Source organism: Terrapene carolina, unplaced genomic scaffold (assembly GCF_002925995.2).
Source record: "Terrapene carolina triunguis isolate 2854851 unplaced genomic scaffold, T_m_triunguis-2.0 Scaffold62, whole genome shotgun sequence".
Taxonomy (NCBI): domain Eukaryota; kingdom Metazoa; phylum Chordata; order Testudines; family Emydidae; genus Terrapene; species Terrapene triunguis.
Genome location: NW_020664413.1, coordinates 58,605,082 through 58,629,619, shown reverse-complemented (window position 1 = coordinate 58,629,619; position 24,538 = coordinate 58,605,082). Strand labels below are relative to the sequence as shown.

Sequence of the window (24,538 nt, the reverse complement as noted above, 5' to 3'; positions counted from 1 at the left end):
GAGAACGCGGTGCACCAGAACGAAGCCACAGAGCGCCAGCAAGTCTTTAATTGGCCCAAAGCACTCAACAGTCATTCTGCACTTGCTCAGCCTGTTGTTGAACCTACTTGCTGCTGTCAAGGTGCCCAGTATATGGCTTCATAAGCCACGGCATTAAGGGGTAGGCAGGGTCTCCCAGGATCACAATGGGCATTTCGACTTCCCCTACGGTGATCTTCTGGTCCGGGAAGAAAGTCCCTGCTGGCAGCTTCCTGAACAGACCAGTGTTCCGAAAGATGTGTGCGTCATGCACCTTTCTGGACCAGCCTGCGTTAATGTCTGTGAAATGCCTACGGTGATTCACAAGCGCCTGGAGAACCATAGAGAAATACCTTCCAATTAATGTACTCGGTGGCTAGGTGGTCTGGTCCCAGAATTGGAATATGCGTGTCATCTATCACCCCTCAGCAGTTAGGGAAGCCCATTTGTGCAAAGCCAGTCACAATGTCATGCACGTTGCTCAGAGTCACAGTCTTTCAGAGCAGGATGAGATTAATGGCCCTGCAGACTTCAGTCAATACGAGTCCAACGGTCGACTTTCCCACTCCGAACTGGTTAGCAACTGATCGGTAGCAGCTTCCACAGTGCAATCACCACGTGCTTCTCCAGCGACAGGGCAGCTCTCATTCTTGTGTCCTTGCTGGGGCAAGCTCATCACACAGTCCCATGAATGTGGCTTTCCTCATCCGAAAGTTCTGCAGCCACTGCTCATCATCCCAGACATGCATGACAATGTAATCCCACCAGTCAGTGTTCGTTTCCCAAGCACAAAAGCAATCTCGTGTCGTATCTACTACGTGTGGCAAGATCAATGTCGAACTCCTCTTGCCTTTGTAGTTGAAGGAATAACTCCACTGCCACTCATGACGTGTTATTGAGAGCAAGCAGCATATTGGTCGACAGTACAGGATCCATTCCTGCAGACCCAAGAGGCAGAGCACACAGTACACAAACTGTTGGAAGACAGTGCCAAATGCAGACGGAAGCACAGGGATAGCTGAGATGCAAAGCAATGCATCTTTGGGACAGGACCCAGGATGCCCCATGATCCCCTCTGCCTTCCCACAACTCTTAGTGGCAGAAAACTCTGCCAGTGTAGACATACCCTTCGAGTTCTTTGCTCTCGATTGCTCAGCCGAATGTCTAGTTTCTCTCTGCATCAGCTCTGAAACCTGATTCCTCCCTTTTTATTTCCTCTAGGCTTGATGTTGCACGTAGGTACTGTGGGGCCAGCTTCAGCCCTTGTCCCCGGAGATCATTGGCCACTTCCTGTACTGGTCCACTGTGGCATTTGTCCACCTCAACATAGTGCTGGATAGGTGAATATCAAATCACATACGGTGAATTTGAAAGTGAGTTTTATTGTCATTGGTTATTGGGAATACAACCAAGTGGCTACACCACTAGTTTGGGATGAAACAGCCCAGAGAAGTAATGTTAATGTACAAAATACTAATACTATGGTTAAATCATGTTAGCAAGTGTTAACTCTCTAATACATTGTGTCTTGGTTCACAGGCGCTGACTTATTTTTCCCAGTGGGTTCTCTACCCCCACTCCGCCCTTTCCCCCAGGTCCCGTCCTCACCCCCCTCCCCTGTTCCGCCGCTTCCCGTCCCACTCCGTCTCCTGCCCCGAAGCCCCACCCCCGCAGCTCTCCATCCTCCCCCAAGCACCTCCAGCCAGCTGCCAAACAGTTGATCGGCAGCCCCGCTAAACGGCTGTGGCTGGTGAGAGCTGAGCACCCTCTTTTTTTTTCCATGGGGGCTTGAGCCCCGGAGCACACCCATGGAGTCAGCACCTCTGTCTTGGTTTGTTCAAATAAAAAGGAAGAATGACTACAGAAGTGAGCATACATGCTTGGATTGAGTACCATAAACTGGATGGAAGGAGATTTGTAATAAACCATCTACAAAATTAAAGTCATAATTTCAAATGTTGTTCCTGCACACTAAAAGGCTGACTGTGATGGGAAAAAGCTGCCCATCAAGTGTGTATCAAATTGTCAATTGGAGAAGTCATTCCAATGACAATTACTCTTTTGACTGGCTATGCATTACATATTCTACAGCAGACAATAAAAATTCTCTCTCACACACACCCCTAGACATTTTAGAACAACTGCCTTTGCTCAAATTTCAAAACTTTTATCCAGTGTTGAACGTACACAAAAATACAAACCACCGTATAAGTCTGAAACTGCAGTCTCAGTGTAGTTGGATAATTATTGACTGAAAAATATCTGGCATACTAAACAGACAGTAACAACCATACAAACCAGGACTCACACTGGCTTTTAAACTGGTTCTATAATGAATCAACCCAAGCACTGAAAACAAAGCAAGCATTACAAAATAAGATTTTTTTTTAATCCAGGAAAGCGCATTGCTACAATTTATTTAATATCATAAGAACCCGAGATACAATTAGAACTCCAGTTTGGTTGTCAGTAACATATTATACCCCTTAGTATCCAGTAAATAGGTCTGTTTTCCTTAGTTTTCTACAGAAATTTCATGTTACAATCAAAGAGATACTCCAGTCAGTCAGTGCATTTTAAGACAGTGCATATTAACTAGGATAGTTAAATTCACTCAGCCTTCAGTCTCATTACTTAATATCACCTGAGGCAATGTGCATTTGTCCTAACATGTACTTAAAATGTAACTCTCAGTAGGCAGTCCATGCTAGCCTCATTACAAAGCTATGCCACTTTCTCTTATGTAATGCACCTCTACTTTTTAGGTTAAAGCCAATTTTAATTACTCATAATAGCAGCTATCTATATAATTTAAGATGTTTGACTATCTGTCTTAGGTATTTTTAGAGTGCCTATCACCGTGATATTTAAATTCTCATGGGTACAAGGATTAGATTAACAGACTGGGACTAGGCAAACAATCAGGCAATTGACTCAATCCAATCCTCCAAATGGAAGTAAATCCATTTCTAAAGTATGAACCCTTTTGTATGCTCCAGTTTGAATTAATTCATAAAGCAACCCTACCCCATAAAGTGAAATGGTTTCTCTCATATTAGGAAAAAGCAAGTGCAAGTAAAATCTTAAAGAGGCTTTAACAAAAACACTGCCTTTTATTTATATATTTGTTTTTAACGGTGCCGGAAGAAGGTTCAACACCATGATCTTTTCCTGTCGCATACATTATAAAACACTTACTTATTTTCATTCATTACATTTTATAAAACACAGTAATTGCACCTATGATTTATACATTCACAGCCAAATGTCTTTGGGGTTCTCACTGTTTAGAAAGCAACAAAGAGTCCTGTGGCACCTTGTAGACTAACAGACATATTGGAGCATTAGCTTTTGTGGGTGAATACCCGCTTTGTTAGACGCATGTGGTGGAAACTTCCAGAGGCAGGTATAAATATGCAGGCCAGAATCAGTCTGGAGATAACGAGGTCAGTTCAATCAGGGAGGATGAGGCCCTCTTCTAGCAGTTGAGGTGTGAAAACCAAGGGAGGAGAAACTGCTTTTGTAATTGGCTAGCCATTCATAGTCTTTGTTTAATCCTGAGCTGATGGTGTCAAATTTGCAAATGAACTGAAGTTCAGCAGTTTCTCTTTGGAGTCTGGTCCTGAAGTTTTTTTGCTGCAGGATGGCTACCTTTAAATCTGCTATTGTGTGTCCAGGGAGGTTGAAGTGTTCTCCTACAGGTTTTTGTATATTGCCATTCCTAATGTCTGACTTGTGTCCATTAATCCTTTTATGTAGGGATTGTCCAGTTTGTACATAGCAGAGAGGCATTGCTGGCACATGATGGCGTATATTACATTGGTGGACGTGCAGGTGAATGAACCAGTGATGATGTGTCTGATCTGGTTAGGTCCTGTGATGGTGTCGCTGGTGTAAATATGTGGGTAGAGTTGGCATTGAGGTTTGTTACATGGATTGGTTCCTGAGTTAGAATTACTATGGTGCGGTGTGTGGTTGCTGGTGAGAATATGCTTAAAGTTGGCAGATTGTCTGTGGGCGAGGACTGGCCTGCCTCCCAAGGCCTGTGAAAGCGAGGGGTCGTTGTCCAGGATGGGTTGTAGATTACTGATGATGCATTGGAGAGGTTTTAGCTGAGGACTGTAGGTGATGGCCAGTGGAGTTCTATTGGTTTCTTTCTTGGGCTTGTCTTGCAGCAGGAGGCTTCTGGGTACATGTCTGGCTCTGTTGATTTGTTTCCTTATTTCCTCATGAGGGTATTGTAGTTTTGAGAATGCTTGGTGAAGATATTGTAGGTGTTAGTCTCTGTCTGAGGGGTTGGAGCAAATGCGGTTATACTTCAGCGCTTGGTTGTAGACAATGGATTGTGTGGTGTGTCCGGGATGGAAGCTGGAGGCATGAAGGTAGGCATAGCGTCGGTGGGTTTTCGGCATAGGGTGGTGTTAACGTGACCGTCACTTATTCGTACCGTGGTGTTTAGAGTGGCACATCATAGAACTATTAAGGGATTGAACGTTTTAAAATATATCATCTTGGGTTCACACATTTACCTACTAGTACGAGAATCTTGGATGTTACATTTTCAGTAGTACATTTAATCCAGACCCTTAAACTTCAGAACTGAAATATCAGCATGAAACGAAGTTAATGCCTCCTTATCTTACGGCATTACACATTTACAGAAGAATTACCAGTAACTGCGCTGCTTGTAGACATTTTTTTCTCCCTAATGTACCATGCTTAAAAGAGATCTTTATCTTCAGTACCAAAATTTGGAGTTTGAATAGATCCTGGTTAAATCACTACATCTGCCAGATGCAGACTGATATCAAGGCCTACAATCACCTCAGTCATCGTGGAGCAGCTGTTTTTAATGCTCCACTGAGGAAGTGTATAGATTGGTGCCTCTGAGGGACAATTCTTCTTTACTGAATCACTACTGATTGTAGGCAGTTGTCTAAACTTGAAACTTACTTTTTGGTGTATCCATGTTATGTCATGTGATCTGCAACACCTGTTGCACAAGCCATGCATGCGCACCACATCATTTCGCAAGTGAAGTACATTTGCCTCATATCATTGCAGCCACACAGCACAGCGATGGTTCAAAATCAGCATTTAGCATTCTGGTCAGACATCCTATAGTGCATTGCACTGTCGTCGTGCTTCATAAATGTTGGGACTTTTCTCACTGCGCATTGTGGTATTCCTCCCAAAAGGCAATGGAATTCAGTGGCTTCAGCTCAAACTAAATAATTCCCCTGATTACTCTCCTTTCCTCCCATCATCCATCTGGAGTTTGCAAGCCAGCACCATTTTTAAAGTACTGTCAGGCAACATGGAGGAAACATTGGCAAGATCTGCAGACCTCATGGTGATGAATATCAACAGGCTGTTGCAAGCATATCTAAAGTTGTGCGATGAAATCAGAACCAGGGCAATGAGGGCACCTGAGGAGGCGGCTGAAGTTGAGCAATCACTTCTCCTACATTTTTTCCTGGAGCAGTTTCACCTGATGGACTGCTGTTCTGGGGCTTGACTAGTCGGATGGGATAACGATGCAGACCTGGGGTGACCAGCAGTGATTGCAATTCTGCAAGGTATCAAAAGACACTTTCCCGGAAATCTGTGCAGCACTTGTCTGGGAGCTGCAGCAGCAGAATGCCTATGTGAGAGCTCTCCTCAGCCTGGAGAAGCAAGTGTCCTTCGTTGTCTGGAAGCTTGCCACAGCTGAACACTACCAGTCAGTAGCTAACCAGTTTGGTGTTAGTAGATCAACCATCAAGGCTGTTGTCCAGGAAGAGTGCATTCTTGTCAAGAAGATGCTATCCAATAAAGGTCATAAGGCTGGACAATACACAGGACTTTATTAATGGTTTGGCATTGTTGGGGGTTATTGGGGGGGGGCACGGCTATTCTTTGCCCCCCACACCATGCCTCAGAGTTCAGAAACAGAAAAGGCTATTTCTCCATGATGCAGCAAGACCTGGTTGATCACTGCAGAAGGTTCACCACTATTAATGCAGGGTGGACTGTAAAGGTACAGGATACCAAGACCTTTAGAAACTCTGGACTGTTTGCTGTCACAAGCTGGACTTCTCCCATGGTCTCTATAGACATTCATGGCATTGCGATTCCTCTAGTCATTCTGGGAGACTCATCTTACCCTCTTCTTTCCTGTCTTAAAAAAGCCTTTTACCGGACAGTTGGATGAGGGAAGAACTAAACCCTGAGTATCTGCAGAAAGACAGCGGAATGTGCATTTGGAACATTCATTCAAAGGTAGAATGTCCAGGCTGGAGGCTGATGAGAAATATCTGCCTCTTATGATAGCTGCTTGTTGTATTTTACACAACCTTTGTGAGAAAAGGGGAGAGCCTTGAACATGGATGGGAGGAAAAGGGTGGCAAGCTTGCTAAATGTTTTCATCAGCCAGAGAAGATGCCTCTACAGCATACTGCAACTAACTCAGAGGCACAGTCAGGAATGCACTGTGCTCTAAATTTGAAGCTAGCGGCTCACTTGTGAACAATGTACATGCTTGCAGGTAAAGAATAAATCAGGATTACTGCACACATATCAATGTGTACTGTATATGCAGTGCTGCAAAGCTTTGGTTATGCAACAGGTGAGGATTCTCATATATGCACGAATTTTCAGAGTATACTTGTGGATTTTATTATATTGCACGTGCAGGTGAACATTTTCATGAATTGTTTACTGAATTGGTGCAGTGGAGTTAGACACTAATGAATTGTTCTAGATGCAGAACCATAACTGCAAAGACATTTTCAATGAATTTTAATAAATAATAAATACAACATTTTAAACATTGAGAGTACTACAAAAATATTATTACACATACGTAATGTGCAAATTGAAAAGCAAACAACCTTAAGAAATTGTAAAGAATAGCGTGAAAACAATTTTACACTTCTGAGGTCACAAATGTATGCACACAGGGCACTCAAAACCGCTCTCTGCATCCTGGGATGGCAATAGAAGAGCCTCTTGTAGGTGAGAACTCCCATTGTCTCCTGTTTTCCTTTGTTGTTCTGTGGTGTAGAATGCCTCCAAAAGGCCCTTTTTCTGGGCACTGTTGCAGTGAATGGTGTGTCCTAGAATGTGGAGATTTCAGAGGTAGAGGGCTACATGGCATGCCTCAGCTGTGGTGCAGTCCTTGATCAGAAAACAGCCCAGAGGAGTGTTTGCCTCAATACCATCCTCAGCAGATGTGCCTGTGAGGATCTAGCCATTTTTCTGTCCTTTTCTCTTTCCTCTTTGTCTTGTTCCAGGAACCCCTGCCTCCACTCCTCTGTCTTTTTAGCCCTCCCCTGGGATGCGCACAAGAGTTCTTTGAACATCTCAACCCTGGAGCTTCTCTTCTTTAGGGTTACCATATTTGAACTTTCAAAAAAGAGGACACTCTGGGGTGGGGGTGTAGCCACGCCCCCTAGCCACTCCCTCCCAATTCCCGCCCCCCTGACTGCCCCCCACAGAACCCCCAACCCATCCAACCCTCCCTGCTCCTTGTCCCCTGATCGCCCCTTCCCGGGACCCCTGCCCCTAATCACCCCCCGGGACCCCACCCCTTATATAAGCCTCCCTTATCTTTGTCCCCAACTGCCCCCTCCTGAGACCCCCCGACCCTACCTGTCCCCTGACTGTTCTGACTCCTATCCACACCCCTGCCCCCGCCAGATCCCCGGGACTCCCACGCCTATCCAACCGCTGCCTGTTCCCTGACTGCCCCCCCCCGAACCTCCAACCCATCTAACCCTCCCTGTCCCCTGACTGCCCCAATCCCTCTCCACACCCCTGTCCCCTGACAGGCCACCCCCAGAACCCCTGACCCATCCAACCCTCCCCCTGCTCCCTGTCCCCTGACTGCCCCAATCCCTCTCCACACCCCTGCCCCCTGACAGGTCCCCCCAGAACCCCCACCCCATCCAACCGTCCTGCTCCCTGTCCCCTGACTGCCCCAATCCCTCTCCACACCCCTGCCCCCTGACAGGTCCCCCCAGAACCCCCACCCCATCCAACCCTCCTGCTCCCTGTTTCTTGACTCGCCCCCCCACGGGGGAGGGAGCGGGGCTGGCCAATCAGGGCCGGCTGCCGTGGGCAGGGGGGTGGCTTTCTGGGTGTAGCGGCACAAACAGCTCCTGCTCCCGTTTTGCTACCGGCGTGCTGAAGCTGCAGGGGAAGCGGGGGAGGGGCTTTTGCTGCCGGAGCGGCCCCAAGTGAGCGGCTCAATCCGGCGCGGCTGCCCTGTCAGCCGCTTTTGGGTCTTTAGATAGCCGTCCGGGGGGAAATCCCGGACATTTTTAGCTTTTTACAAATTCCCCCCGGACGGCTATTTAAAGACCCAAAAGCCGGACATGTCCGGGGAAACCCGGACGGATGGTAACCCTATCTTCTTCCTACACAGACAGGAGTTCACTTAATGTTAGCACCCCATCCTTTGGGTGAGCCTGCAGATTGTAATATGTTTTCAACAGCCTTCCCTACTTATGCATGTCCCCTGGGCCTGTGGTGTGAGGGGGAGTGGCTGTGGGATGATTCTGCCAACTTGGGAGAAGGAGTAATGAATATAAGGTGGACTGTGGGCATCAGGGGTGGCGCTAGGTAAAGACAGTACAGTAGAGGCAGATTAGTAATTGCCTATACACTTCTGCAGATCGCCAATAGGATAGCGGTTCAGGAACTAACAGCAGACGCAGGTCAATAACTGTACGTGCACTTCTGCAGACTCTCCTTCCTTTGGTAGATATTATCCTGAAGTATGTCCCCAAAAAGACAGAGAAGGGTTCTATTAAAAAGGCAATGGGCAAACTGGGAAAATATAGTGTGCTGCTGTTTGCCAGGATGATGCCCCCATAGCTGGTGCAGAAGTGGAAGGGAACCACAAGCCATACGAGTAATGCCAACAGAGTTGCACTGCTGTGTAATCTTCATGTCAAATCAGAACACTTCCTTTGGCTTAAATTCTCTTTTCTGAACACCCTTAGATCAGCACAAAGTGCTCTGTAAAACAGACATTCTGCAGTAGCACAAAGCGGAGTGAAATCCTTACAGCTCTCCCTATCATTATCCTTCACATTCTTATAACCCAGACAGAGCTTCTTTCCCTTACTGAGTGTGACATTACCCAGGGTACAATCTGGACGTTAAACAGCCGTGTCCCCTCAATTCTCCAGCTGGGGCTGACTTTTTACACTGCTTCGCTGTGAGAGCAATCACTCCTGGCCTGCCCACACACAGCCTTCAGCATGTAAATTACTCACAGCTCTGTCTGTATGAGTGTTATAACCAGCTACTCATTAATTACACTGCTGGGCAACACCAGCAAACACCCAGCCCCAGACTTTCCCCCAGAAATGTGCATCTTGTACTCCCCAGCACCCTCCTGGACAATACAAGCTCATATAAAGTCTGTCATTTCATTAACAGAAAATGATATGCACAGATCTCATCATCACAAATGAAGTTTCCCAAACACTTCAATCCAAGCACACTGTTTTTGATAAAACAAGTTTATTATCTACAGAAAGATAGATTTTAAGTGACTACAGAAAATGATGCATAAAAAGTCAGAACGGGTTACAAGAAAATAAAAGGTAAAACGCAATTAATATCTAATTTAACAAGCTAAATTAATTCAAAGCAAAAGGTCTCTCTCACCTCCTATTCTACCAGTGTTACTAGCTGAATCTTTCAGCCAGGATCCTCCCCAGTCCCGTGATGCTTCCTTTGTCCTTCAAGTGTTGCTGATGCCGAGGGTAGAGATGAAGGGAGAAATATTTTGGGGTGTCTGATCCCCATTCTTATCGTTCTCTTTCTTTGAAAATCGTCTCCACCTGAGGTTCAGGAGACAGACGGTCAGTGGAGACAGGAACCTCTAAGCTGTTTCTGTGCCAAGATGTATATTTCTCATTCACACCCCTTTTCCTGCCAAAGAATTGTCACTTGACCAGGTGATAATCTATTTGATCTTGTTGACACCTGGCTGAGGTGTCGGTTTGCCTTTTGTTTCTGAGGAACTGGTTTGTTGCTATTTTTGCAGACTTGTAATATCTCTCACTAATGTCATACAGTAGAATGTTATAACTTTACATACAATGTTGCCACACATATTGTACCAGGACAATAATGATCAGCGAATTATGAGTTTTCAAATGATACATCACAAGGCATACTTTGTTCCAAAATCCACTATTGTTCTGTAAAAAAAGGTGAAGATAGGGATACAGGCTGTCATAATGAGCCACTGGTTTGGGTCCCAGTTGTACCCGCTTTCCTTCATTTACTCAGACAGCTGCTTTATAGTTGTGCATTCCAGTGGCTAGAATTTAGATGGGCCTGTACATGCTCCTCTTGTCAAAGGGCAATGAAGTCGAGGACCTCTGCATCAGACCATGATGAAGCATGAGGCATGTCTAATCAATAAATAGGAGTATAACTCAGGTATCTAAACTCTCAGGCTGGAATTGCAAAGGACAATACCTGGCTACACACAAGCATTTAAACAGAGAGGTGACATCTGGTCAGAATGACCCTGAAACAATACAGCCCACACAGGTAAACAGACAGGCCAACCCAGGTAGCCAGAAACACTGTGTGGGATAACTGTGGGAGGTCTTGGCAGATGTGCAATAGTTGTTTCGGGGTAGAGGTGCATCCACCTCTACTCTGCTGCAGATAAACTCATCCTGCATCTCATAACCCCACTTTAATAATCCATATTGAAAAGCCAGATGATTTGTAACAAAAACAATGTGGTTGTGCACATAAGGCACTTAAACATTACATAATTCAAGTTATCCTGCAACAAATTTCATGTATAGACAAGCACTTATAGAACACCTATGGGCAATGAAGTGGCAAGGAAAGAGGCTAGAGTGCTAGTTGTGAAAAACCTCACTCCAAGTGCTATCAATTGGGTATAGAAAATTTACACATTTCTGTGTGATGGGGAGAGAAGTGAAATCATTTTTTATCTGCATTTATGTCACCAACAGGTTGCCTTAACTTTATTAGAATATCAAGCTTCTTACTATAAGGAATTTTCCATCGATTTTTCTGAAAACACAGATTGTATCCAAGATTATTTGGATGAAACCACGAGTGTCAGATCAAACAAATTGTTGTCTCTAGATGGGTTTTATCCTGTTTTGCTCCACATAGCTTGAACTAGACCCTTGCCTCCTCATGGCTAGGGAGGTTCTGGAGAATTACAAGAATTACTACTTCCTTTTGTGAAGGCAGGGTACCAGTTACCCTTAATCAGGTCAAACACCTGCCTGAACCAATCTCGTTTTTAACCTCACCTGTTGCTACACTTTGCCTAATCTCCCATTTCTCAGGGAAGGTTAAATTGCTATTGGAGCAGCTCTAATTACTTCATAATCTCATAGGCATACTTGGACCCTATGGACTGGTTTTAGGCATGGGTGTAGTACAGCAATGGTAAGAGATCCAATAGCTTCAGAACTTCTCCTGGCAATATCAACAGACTTTGTGAAGGAGAGTGTGGGAAGGGATTCATTACTGCCTTTCAAACAAGTCTCAAAGGGTAATAAGAGCACTTATTCTTCCCATCCAAATATTCTGTGTGGTTTCATCTGGTCACAGATCTCATTAAGCATATGCAGAGAGCTCCTTGGCATGAAAACGAGACATATTTGCCTGCAGTTGCATTCTTCATTTGCTTAATGTCTACTGAAAACAGAGTTCTCGGTACTAGGGTAACAGAGTTATGAAGAAAACAAAATAAAGGGCAGCTCACAGGGCATCTAGGGGGAAACCATGGACTGAATCAAGGAAAAAGAAATCCAGGTTACTTTAAAATAGAATAAATTAATGATTCTTTCTCCAGTTCTGGCTAAGATGCTAAATTTCTGTCCTGAAAACCAACAAGATATGAAGGGATGCTTCTCCCAAAGCCAATGGCTAACAAAAATTAAACACAACGTGAGGGCCTGAAAGTGCTAAAGTTACGGTGGGTGATAGAAAGTGAGTAAGGATTATATGGCAGTGGGCAAACTGAATCCCTTAACTGTATTTTATTTTGGTTAAACTGTACAATGGGTATGTTGATGTCTATAGCAAACAGACATAGGTTAATACAAATTAAATATATACATGAACAATTATATAATTGGACTCCTAGATTTAAAAAAGAAAAAAAGGTGGTTGCTATCATGAGGCCAGGATTATTATTTTTTTGGCCTTCTTTAGGGGTTTTTATTTTGCTAACACAGTCTTAATTTGACTATAGCTGCTGAAAAAATTAATATTAATATAACTTAATACTTCTACGCTTCTTAATCTAAAATATAGTTTTTCTTCGTATTTCTTAAAAACAAACAGATGTCAATTTTCATAGCAATAGATGTAATAATACTCACTAAAAGAGGGAATCAAGAAACAATTTGTGTGAGGTTAAAATCCGCACAGAAAACATACGTTTAAAAGGAGTCTAATGCCCAGAAAATGCCTTATAGTTTCCACAGAAAAATAATCCTATCTTTAAAAAAAAAACCCTACAAGCTCTGAAAGCCTGGACATTTCAGGCATGGCGTCACTTTCGGATAGGAGATAGAAGTCAAGCCAGAAAGTCATTTACTCCTTACTTAATGTGCTGGAAGACATACATATTATTGTATTGTTTAGTCTGCAGAAGAGAAGAATGAGGGGGGATTTGATAGCTGCTTTCAACTACCTGAAAGGGGGTTCCAAAGAGGATGGATCTAGGCTGTTCTCAGTGGTACCAAATGACAGAACAAGGAGTAATGGTCTCAAGTTGTAGTGGGGGAGGATTAGGTTGGATATTAGGAAAAACTTTTTCACTAGGAGGGTGGTGAAGCACCGGAATGAGTTACCTAGGGAGGTCATGGAATCTCCTTCCTAGAGGTTTTTAAGGTCAGGCTTGACAAAGCCCTGGCTGGGATGATTTAGTTGGGGATTGGTCCTGCTTTGAGCAGGGGGTTGGACTAGATGACCTGCTGAGGTCCCTTCCAACCCTGATATTCTATGGCCTGGTCTACACTACGACTTTAATTCGGATTTAGCTGCGTTAATCCGAATTAATCCTTAACCCGTCCACACAACGGAGCCAGTTACTTCGAATTAAAGGGCACTTAAAATCGATTTCTGTACTCCACCCCGAAGAGCGGAGTAGCACCAAAATCGATTTTGTTAATTCGAATTAGGGGTAGTGTGGCCGCACACCACCGAATTAATGTGGTTAAAATTAATGGGGTAGTGTGGCCGCACACCACCGAATTAATGTGGTTAAAAACCGAATTAATGTGCTTAGTGTGGCCGCGCACAATCGAATTTATACAATCTGTTTCCCAAATTCAAATTATCTAAATTCGAATTAATCTCGTAGTGTAGACGTACCCTATGATTCTTGTTCCTATGTCTCTTTACAAAAGCACTGAAATACTATTCCAGTTCCATCAAGAGGAACTAGTACAGACCTTAACTCCATGATTCAAGCTCAACCTTAAGTCACAAACTCAAAGTACATCATGCCTACACACTGACTGAAAAGAGAAGTTATCTTCAAACCTTCAGATCTCCAGAAACAGGCACCATTTGTTTTAAAAAGCATTAGTAGGCTTTAATTGATCATCACAATTATTTAAAACCAAATTAAACAATGCTGCAGAGGAGAAGAGCTATCAAGCATGCTGTCATCCACATAAAACCTCTGACCAAACAGTGCACAGGAATGATACCACTATTAAGACAGCAGCTTCCAGAGGAGGAGAAAGAGATCGAAGTAATATTTTCTTAAAGAAAGAGTAAAAAATGTTTCCTCAAATCACCAAAGGCAGAAATGGAAATGCTAAACCTTGCTATACTCTAAATAATAAGTAACAATATTTAGAAAGCAGAGGACAATTGTAAATATAGTGAAATGTTAGGTGCAGAGTGGTTTCTGGTAACACACTTATCAGTGTGGATGATCACACTGAAAGTATTCCCTATACTTATAGATGGGTGTTTCGCAAGCATAATTTTCACTAGATATTAGATTAGCAGCAACATGCAATAGAGATTTAAAAAATGCATGGGCACTCTGTACTATTATGAGCACAGTATTGTATGTGGGTGGCCTTTCACGTGGAAGAGATTTGTAGAGAGTGACTCAATATGGGTCCAATACTGGTAAGCAGCTCAGAGAAGAAGAGTTGACAATATTTTAGTGGACCTGCAATCAATTGATACATAACACATTAGACCTCTCTTTACTAACAAAGCACGTCTTACCTCTCCTGTGTCACTGGTTCATTTTTGTAACAGTCCTGAGATTAAGTGCTTATCTGCTTTAACATCTCAATCTAGTAGCATAAAAAATACTCAGATAGTACTGTAGATGATTTATTTTTAGTATCTATTACATTTATGTAACCCTTTTCATCTTGAGCTATAGAAAAGCATTTAAGTAATGGATGAAAAGCATGTATATCGTTTGCTAATAGAACGTACCTCTAAGGTGAAACATGACAACGCTGTGTCTAATATCACTACAACAATAGTTTACAACAAGTAATGAAGAGTACCAGTCAATTAAATCTACAAAAGGAATTTAGTACCTTTTCTATAAAGCCTGTTGGTAAACCACCACTAGCCAAAAAGAAGCATCACTAAATATACAACTGAAAAATCAAACATTAACTCAATAAATAGAAAAAAAAATGTAAAAATTCAGAGAGCTAATAAAACTCATAACTAATTCCACTGCTCATTTACAATGCTTTGTATAGGTTGTTTCTGATTCCCCCTATGTTTATCAATTATGAATATTTGTTAGTATGTTGGATACTTGTATTATAAACTAGGCAGATAACATGCATCTCCCTGCAAAGCGTTTCACACACTATGTTTTGGTGCAATATAACATATATATATATATATATATATACATATATATATATATATACACACACACACACACACACACACACACACATTATGCTTAACTACTGTTATTTTTAATCAGCCAAATAGAAATTTGGCCAGGACACCAAAATTAATACCTGTTGTGGAAAATGAGGGTAATATCTGTATTATGTTTTGTAAATGTGTACCTCAGTTTACCTGTTGACATTATCCTGACTGACTGCACAGAGTTAAATCAAAGGAGGCTGTGAGAGGGAAACCAACAGCAATGGCAAAGATGAGGTACTATTTTAGGGGCCTTGGGGAAACAACAGGGTAGTTACAACTTGGCTCCAACTAATCTGGCAAGGTTCATTCTTCCCATGCTGAACTTAGGATCCAAGGGGATACTAGAAAAGATCCTAGCCTAGGCAGGAAGGAGGATCATCAGCCATCAACTGGAGGTTAGTCTCTGATAGAGAGAAATAGCATTCTACAGCAGCAGTCTGCGTCTCTAAATCCAGAGATCGAGGTAACTGGGCTGAATGGAATTTACCAAAATTTGCAAGGAAAGATCAGGGATCATGTAAGGGAAGTATGGTTTTTATTGTTTTAACCCTTCCCTCTGAATGCTATATACCTGTGAGTGGAAAAATAAAGAATGTTTTGTTTTGAAGAAGTTGCTTTTGAGTCACTTTAATCAGCTTGCTGGTCCCTGGAGTGAAGGGGCTTACAGTTGCCAAACACAGTTAGGCCTCTTGTGTTAACATGGTTGAGAAACGGGAGGTTCGCCACCCACAGATCTAGTCCAACAGTAGTTGTTTCATGGGGTTCTACCCTTTGAGAGAGGTGAAAGAGGCTAAGCCTGTTACCTGATGGATGCACTCGAGAGGGACTAAAAGGGGTCAAAAGCACAGCTTGCCCTGTAACTGACACCCACACTATTGCAAAATGTGTCATTTAATCTAAAAGTTGGAGACCTATTGGGCACAAGCGCATACATTTATTATAAATATATTCTAGCTTCAGATCCAAACACATTTTTCCCCCTGTGACTGACCGGCAAAAAAATTTGGCTGAAGTATAAAATAATAATGTCACAGGTTTCAAACAAACAAAAAACAAACAATCTTTTTTTTTTTTTTAAATAATCTTTGTTGCCTTTGTATGAGATTTTTCAAATTGTGCTTCTCTTGCAACTGGGTACATAGAGCTGGTATATGGTAGTTAATTTCATTTTAAAAGGACTCCTTTAAACAAGCATTTTGAGAGTGCTTTACAAAACTTTCAGCAGTCTTTAGTAAAGATCTGTGAGAAAATGTTCATCTCTGGTGAAAGTGGGAGGGGGGAAGTTTCACAGACATTTTGTGGTTCTGCATCAATATTTTTTCTTAGTTTTGAAGAGGAAGGTAGTTTCTACAGGAAATGAAGTGCCCTTTCAAAATGAAAATGGTGCTAATTTTTGTAGAATAAATTTGTTAAACCTGTTGAATTTGTCCAGGGTTTTACCAGTATTATTTTCTTCAAGACATTCTCCATTCAATGAATGAAATAGCATAACCTTCTTCTTATGAAATATAGTATATTGAAGGCAGCTATGAATGCTCCCAATTTGCTCACCTTTCTGGCTGATGTGATGGCAACTAGGTAGGCAACCTTCATGGACAGGTGGGAAATTGGCCAGTGGTTCAAAGGGTGGGCTTGTAAATAGTTAGAGTTCAAGAATAAGGTCCAATGGCAGTGTTCCTTTTATCACGGTGGAAAGGCCCAAATAAGACCTTTCAGGAATGTGACTGTTGTGGGGTATTTAAAAATAAAATAGCCTTCAACCAGAGGATGGAAGGCACTGATTGCTGCTCGATGGACATACAGGAAGCAAATGGAAAGCCCTGATATCTTGAGGATGAGGAAGTAGTCTAAAATAGCAGAAGTACCCACGGTTTCTGGGGATAATTGGTTCTGTTGCGTCCAGATAGATAAATGCCTCATTTTAACCAGACAGCATTTTCTAGTGGAGTATTTTCTGCTTTGATTGAATGGTGTCTGAATAGGAACGCTCTAGGTCTCATGCCCCTCCAAATACAAAACTGTGAGGTGGCAACCGTCTGGGTTGAGATGCTTGATCTTGTCAATCTCCAAAATTAATAGATCCAGGAAGGGACGAATTTTGATGGGAGGACAGGTTGACATTCGTAAACGTCAGGAAACCAAAACTGTCTGGGCCAGCTGGTGCAATGAGACTGGCCCAAGCTTTGGTGTGATGAATATTTTGCAGGATCTGTGGTAGCAGTGTCATTGGAGAAAAGGCGTATCTCAAGTGCTCTGTCCAGGATAACAGAAGGGCATTGCCGCTGGAGTCCCAGCCCAGTGCTGCTCTGTGGCAGTATAAACTGAACTTCTTGTTCATCTGGGAGTCGAAAAGGTCCCAGGATGGTGTTTCCCACTGGGGGAGGTGGTGGTGGGGATTTCGTTTAGGGTGGAACTGTGTATCTCCCACTGGCCTGTGAGGAAGCGACTGCAGAGACTGTCTGCTAGAGAGCTCTGAATACCTGGTAGCTATGCTTCCAAAAGTGTGATGTCGTTTCTGATGCACCAGTTTCATAAATTGACTGCCTCTATATATAGAGGAAGAAATTTTGCCCCACCGTGTTTGTTTATATAAAAGGCGGTTGCCATGTTGTCCGACATTATCTGGATGCGACAGGACTCTCAGTGGGAGGAATGCATTGCAGGCTATGCAGACTGCCCTTAAATCTAGGAGATTGATAGGCGTCCATGTGTCCTGCGCAGCATGACTGCCCATGTGTGCTCCCTAGACTACAAGGGATGCACCTGTGATTATGGTTGTATCAGGTGTGGGTGGAAAGAAAGGGACTCCTGCACGCACTTGTTCTGGGTTCATCCACCATACAAGAGAAGCCATGACCTTGGCAGGAGTTGTTACCTTGGTATTCATGTTGTCTCTATCTGTAGAGTAAACAGACTAGAACCAGTCTGTTTACTGGGGGCTGAACCAGGCAAGTGGGCCCCCCAAAATGTCCCTCCGCGCCCAACAGTTTGGGGACCTCTGCTCTATAGCCCTCACTAGAGGAAAGAGTCCACCTCCTGATGGAGGATTTCCTCATGACAGTGGTCCCTGAAGAGGGGTCAGGAAGTGAGTTTGTGGGGGAGGGAGGAGGAGGAGGAGATACAATTCTTCACACTCCCACTCCCACCTCCTGAATAATTACTGAAAAATGGGTATGAAACTTATTTCTGAAAATCTGATTTAAATTTACTTAACTTTTGACATTACTTTTGCAATTAATTTTTTCAATATGAGTTTAAAAAGGCAGGTGTTGTTTTAGGGCAACTCAGTGTAGCCAGTGATTCTTGGCAGCCCTGATAGTCTCATAAAGTATATCTGAGTTATGAATTGAAGGGGCAAGTGCCCTGTAGTGTACACAGTATACTGGAGTGCTTTCCATTTCACAAAACAAAGAAAGGCAAGAAACAGGGAGAATGAACTCAGTCCCACCCAATTTTCCTGTTACTGTCCTCTCCCCGCCCAACAGAATGGAAAATAACATTGCTGCTACTCTTGAAGAAACAAGGAAATTGGTCATGTGAAAGTATGCAAGATCTTCATATATCTATATATAGATATAAATATATATGTATCTGTACCTGAATGAAAAGTAGAAAGTTACCATAGCTAATTACTAGATCATTCCTCTATTGCATGGATAAGACATTAGACTAAGAAAAAGGCCTTCTCCTCAGTGTTAATTGTTTGGTAATCAGGCCTAACAAGAAACCGGTAAGATTAAAGCCCATGACCAAATTGTGACTTATGGATCTAACTGAAGCAAACAACTCCAGTTCCTGCAGTAAATTTCATTCCTCAATTCCAAAGACTTTAGCAAAGCCCTTCTAGCAATAAGAAACCATTACATACTTACTTGCTTTGTAGTCTGAATTCAGACACTGTCAGCAGCAATACCAGATACCCTGCTTCAGTTCTGCTGTGCGTGTGGTGCAAGTATGTTTGTCTAGGAGCAGATGCCAATATTTAACCTCATATTATGGGCATGGCAGATACTTAGACACTGTGGCCTAATTAAAGGCATCACATTCCCCTTCATTTTCTTAAAGGCAACACCAGAAGAGGGTTTTAGCTTTTTATAACAGTGCATGCAAATACTTCTATGTGTTTCTCCATGCAATAATTTTGATTTAACTTAACAGAAAACTATATAAAATTTGACAATAATCAAGTTATATAATTATCTGTATACTTCTGAAAAGAGATAAATGCTAAATATTATGAAAACAATTAGATAAAAACCAAGGTTCATATACTTTTTTGAAAAATTTTTGTTAACACACATATGGAAACAATATAGCGTCTGGCATACTTTTAGCTTTAAAGTCAAATATAGGGTTGTTTTTGAAATAAGAATTGGATCATTTTCAAAGTTCAAGTGATTTGCTAACAGAAAACCACCAAGAATAACTAACTTGGTAAAGGGAAAACTAAAATCGTAGTCTTAGTAGGACTGGTTACTATCTGGAAAGCATTGATCACAAAGGATATGAAATAAGTAATTCTAAGACAAAGTAAAGAGGAAAAAATAACAAAAGAGATATATCTAGTAACATATCTAGTATAAATAAAGACTGATTAGCCAACACTTACGATATAGTTTCTTAAATTTTATATGGATTCCCTCATGTTTGTAAAAGAAATAATTTAGTAATCTTCTGTTTATTCAGCCCCAAATTCTAGATATTCTTCTGGGGACATCATTAAAACCTTGTCCATCATATGGACAATATGGTGGACTCAGACTTCTAAAGTATAGATTCTTCAATGAATATTAAAAGCAGACTACACCGCTACCCCTATATAACGCGACCCGATATAACACGAATTCAAATAAAACGTGGTAAAGCAGTGCTCCGGGGGGGGCTGGGCTGCGCACTCCTGTGGATCAAAGCAAGTTCGATATAACGCGATTTCACCTATAACGCGGCAAGATTTTTTGGCTCCCGAGGACAGCGTTATATCGAGGTAGAGGTGTATAACTATATATTTTGTCCATTTGAACCACATAGATATAATCCCTATTTAAGTAAATTCAGAGATCTTTTGTACATTTAGAGACTCTTTAAAAGTCTAAGAACTCTGGCACATGCTTAAAGTACACGCCTATCCTGAAAAGGGACTACATAAAAATGGTTATCTTCTTACTCCAGGGATTTGCTCACTATATATATTCACAGTCATATCTTTCTTCAGTGAAAACACTTTACTACTTTTTGCTGCTGGTAGCCAATGCAGAATCAAGAGGATGCATCATATTCTAATCTAGCTCATACATCAATAGTATTGATAACTATGTTTTATTTGCATTTTTAATTCATTTTGCATTTGGATCTAGTATAACCGAGGACAGAAGACAATAGACTTGCATAGACGACAATAAGGGCAAAATTAGCTTTGCAGAATTTTTGTCATCAATGAGATGCAATAGCCAGAAAGAAAACAGGTGGACTTTCAGAACTCATATTGAGTTTGTAGGGCAGACAGTTAGAAAACCCTTCATTTAAATGAAACCAATTTGAAATGCAATCATTGAGACAAATATGGAATCCCAACATCCTCATTTTTACATAGTCCCTTTTTAGAGGAGACATTCACTTTTATTTCCAGAGAAACATGTGTATAGATTGGAAATTAACTGGGACCATAATTGGCTGATCTTTTTACACTATCTTCATTCTCCTTAATACTCCAGAACATCCTAGCATCATTTCTGTTATGAAATGAAACTGTCTGGTAAATGACATAGTGGTGACCTCCAGCACTGCTAAAATTAAAGGTCTATTGGCATTGCCATTCTGAACAAAAATTCAATTTAGTTGCTTTACATAAGTTTGCATGGAGTAAAATATGAAATATAATTCCTTCCCTCTTCCAAGATGTGAATACAGTATTGAGCTAAGACAGGGCATGTGTACTGGTCCATTAAAATATGCTTCAGGGGAATTATCTGAACAGTATTTATTTTTCAAAACACGTTAAGATATCTTTTACATTTCATGCTAGATCTTGTGTGTGTAACATAGAATGTTAACTCATTCAGTTAGAGGTCCTTCAGACAGATGAAGCCTTTCCATACATATCAAGAATACAGTTCATAACATTCTGAAATATATGGAAGTTACAGCAAGAATACATCATTTCCCAAGACTACAGGCCCGAAGAAATGCTGCAGAAGGTTGAAATTACAAACACTCTGAATGACCTATTATAATGTAAACCTTAGTCTGGAAGGTTTCATTGACTTCAATTAAATTGAATGCTTTCCCTGACAGGCACAAACTAGAACAGTAAAGGTTCTGTTCACAGCATTAACTTCCTTTTCAATAAAATGTTGGTGGAATGTTCTTTTTATCAGTCTTTTCCTTTTTAAATAAAATGAAATTAAAACAAAGCAAATAGAATGCAAAACATTCAATTTCAAAAGTCATAAGTGGTCTAACTTTAAACCGACAAAGGCACAAACATTTCAAACCCAAGACTGAAATTCTATCCTTAACCCACCCACATGTGCTCAGGAATTTTATCACACACTGTTCAGAGACCCCTATAATACATAGTCACATTAGGGTAAAGTAAGTCAGGGTAGTAGCCTTACTTCTTACGTTTTGTGTTCTAAGCCACATACTTGGTTTATTAAGGAGATCACTATTAAAATTTTGAATAGAGAGATCTCGTAGAAAACAGGAAAACATCCCTTAGTGTCATTAATTTTCGGGCTACCTGTCGGGCAGTGCTGCTGCTTTGAGGGCACACCAGAATGGGAGTCACCTTCAATCTGTTTCTGAAAAATTGTGTGTGGCCTCACCCCAGCATTATCACCAGTGAAGACAGATGCAACAAACAAACACTAACAGGAAGGATGAAAATAAAGAGGCAAGAGACCAGCAATGTAGAGAGGCTATGGCACACAACCCTCCCAGATGATGATCAGTAATCATTTTAAAAATCGGAAGACAACGCGCACGTACCCAATTTCAGTGCAGAAGGAGTCACCTCAATCTCACCACCAATTGGCTGAAAGGCAGCCAGCTGGGCAGCCACCTCCATCTCAAAAGGTTCTGGGCTGGGTCTGTCTGTCAAACTGCCACTGATGCTGTCAATCTTATTGTGCAATTCTTGTTCATCATACACGGCAATCAGCTGTAAAACAAAAGAGATTACAGTTTATACTTAAAATATGGCTGACACTGATTTTCAGTACAAATATTGCCTTGATGGTAGGATAAAAGTATCAAACAGATTTTAAAATGACAGATGATAGAGGCACAGATTCAGGAAAGTACTTAAACTGACTTCAATGGGACTTAAGCATGTTCTTAAGTGGTGACCTGAAAAGAGATGCTTTTCTGAATCAGGACCACAATGTGGTGTCATTATTAGTTAGCACCTTAGTGTACTGGAAAATTTCTCTTAGGATTTTCATTACAAACCTCTATTTAGAGAAATCCATATTTCAGCCATAAAAAAATAACGCTTAACTGAAGCACTGCTTCCATACTCTTCTAGGCTAACTTTCAGAAACCAAAATTGGGGGGGGGGGGGGGGGGAAATCCAGTTGGCCAAGTTTGAACACTTGGGGGAGGGGGGGGAAGGGCCCCAGAGTACAACGCAGGTACATATAAGTGAGGTATACAAGACTTTTCGTTGTTTTCGGTTTATCTTCTGGTAAATAAAAAAGGGACAATAGGTGAATACTGTGATCTTACAATATCCTAAGGTATTTATAAGACAGCATGTTCAAGAATACAAAATATCATTGAATAACCTCTTTTGTTTTTCCAGTTTTAAAATCCCAGTGTCATTTACATCAGAGAGCTTTTGGAGATTAAATTTTAAGGCACGTGTCTTTTGATCCATTCTCAGAGTATCCACTGGCATCAAGGGCAGAGGATGTGACTGCAACAATATTAACAACTTCATAATCAGTGTATTTCATTGAGGAAATTATCTCATTCTGTGCTTTAAATGGACATATGTTGTCCACTGAATATCATCTGAAATAGTTTCTGCAGTTTAGGGTGTACGTATTTTGTTTTAATACTTAGGATTTATTAAGAGATTGATTTAGTCTATGCTAAATTTGAAAAGAGCACTTTCTAGATCATTCCAAAAACCAAGCATTAAGGTTCGGGTTATTTTATATATGTATATATATATATACATATATACATACGTACACACACACACACACACTATATCTATCTATCTATCTATCTATATAGAGAGAGATATCTTTGTATTTTATATATACACAATACAAAGATATATAGTGTGTGTGAAAGAGAGAGAGAGAGAGAGAGAGAGAAAATATACGTATATAGATATACCTTGAAGATTTGTATCAAAAAGATACACTGAGATAAGTAAAATATTGAAGCAAAGAGACAAACATTTAAAGACACTCATTTGCCTAAGGGAATAAAGGAAGATAAAGGAATGAGAGACAAAATAAAGGAGGGAATAAGAGGAGGAAAAAAACTGAAGTGCTTCTAAGGAAGAAACTGACATTTTTAGGTCTCCCACTCATTTATAATTTGGTTGCTAGAAATGTGTCAGTTCATGTTTACCAATACATATTCCAGCAACACACAAAACACCCTGAATAATTAGGAAGAAAACTTGCTTTCCTTTTTAGACGAAGACTGCTTTCTTTCCATGACCACGCTTATATTCTTACTACACATAATTTGTTTTGTATTTAACCTAAACTTATTGGAAAAGACTAATTTTAGTAACAGAACTTTTTTTGCAATGAAAGTCATGGTAAAGTACAAGGAAACTCACCATCACAGTATCTGTGCACCTTACCAAATACATACATCCAAATGGGGGAACTAGAGCGAGACATACACATCAAGACCAAGACAAGAGTATTTGTCTTGCTTTTCTTGTTTGTTAAATAACTATTAACAGTAATGTCATGGGAAAGCTATTTTTTCATGAATGTTGTAAAGACTATCATTCATAGTTCAAGGAAGTTCACAGTTGTGGGTTAGCTTCCCAGAAGGTTTAGTCTTCAGCTCTTACCAGTCTCACCTTTCCCATGATAACTTTCCTCCATTCCCAAGGATTGTAGCTGTTACTGAGGGAGAAGGAGAGCCAGATAGCACAGGTCCAATTCACTGAAAGCTTTGAAGATCAACACCAGGATTTGAAACTCATTTTGGTATTTGAAACTCATTTTGGTATTTGATGGGTAAATAGTGAAGCGAATGGAGCTTGAGTGTGATGTGATGATCAACAGGCACACTGTTCTGTGTTGCACCAGGTGGAGTTTCTCTGTGGTTTCATTCCACGGTGCAGGACAATAGTATAATATATCTCAATACAACAGCACACATATTACAATAGTAACACTTTTCATCTATAGATTTGAAGCATTTTACAGGAGGTGAGTAAAGCATTATTATCCCCATTTTACACATCTGTAAAATGAGAGACAGATTAAATGAAACATTAGCAGTAATCATAACAGTATATTATTGCAATGTACTGAGAAATAAAACCACAGGTAGTGAAGAAATTCCACATGGTATAACATGCAATACACGACCCGCTGAC

The 24,538-nt window shown here is 41.2% G+C and overlaps 1 protein-coding gene across 1 annotated transcript in view; it reads right to left on the bottom strand.

The window, feature by feature from the left end:
• PARD3B (par-3 family cell polarity regulator beta) overlaps positions 1-24,538 on the bottom strand; it is a 589,898-nt gene that overhangs the window by 366,394 nt on the left and 198,966 nt on the right. Inside the window, exon 3 of the mRNA XM_024206395.2 lies at positions 21,946-22,117. Coding sequence (XP_024062163.1) covers positions 21,946-22,117 — 172 coding nt within the window. The remainder of the gene's footprint in view (positions 1-21,945; positions 22,118-24,538) is intronic.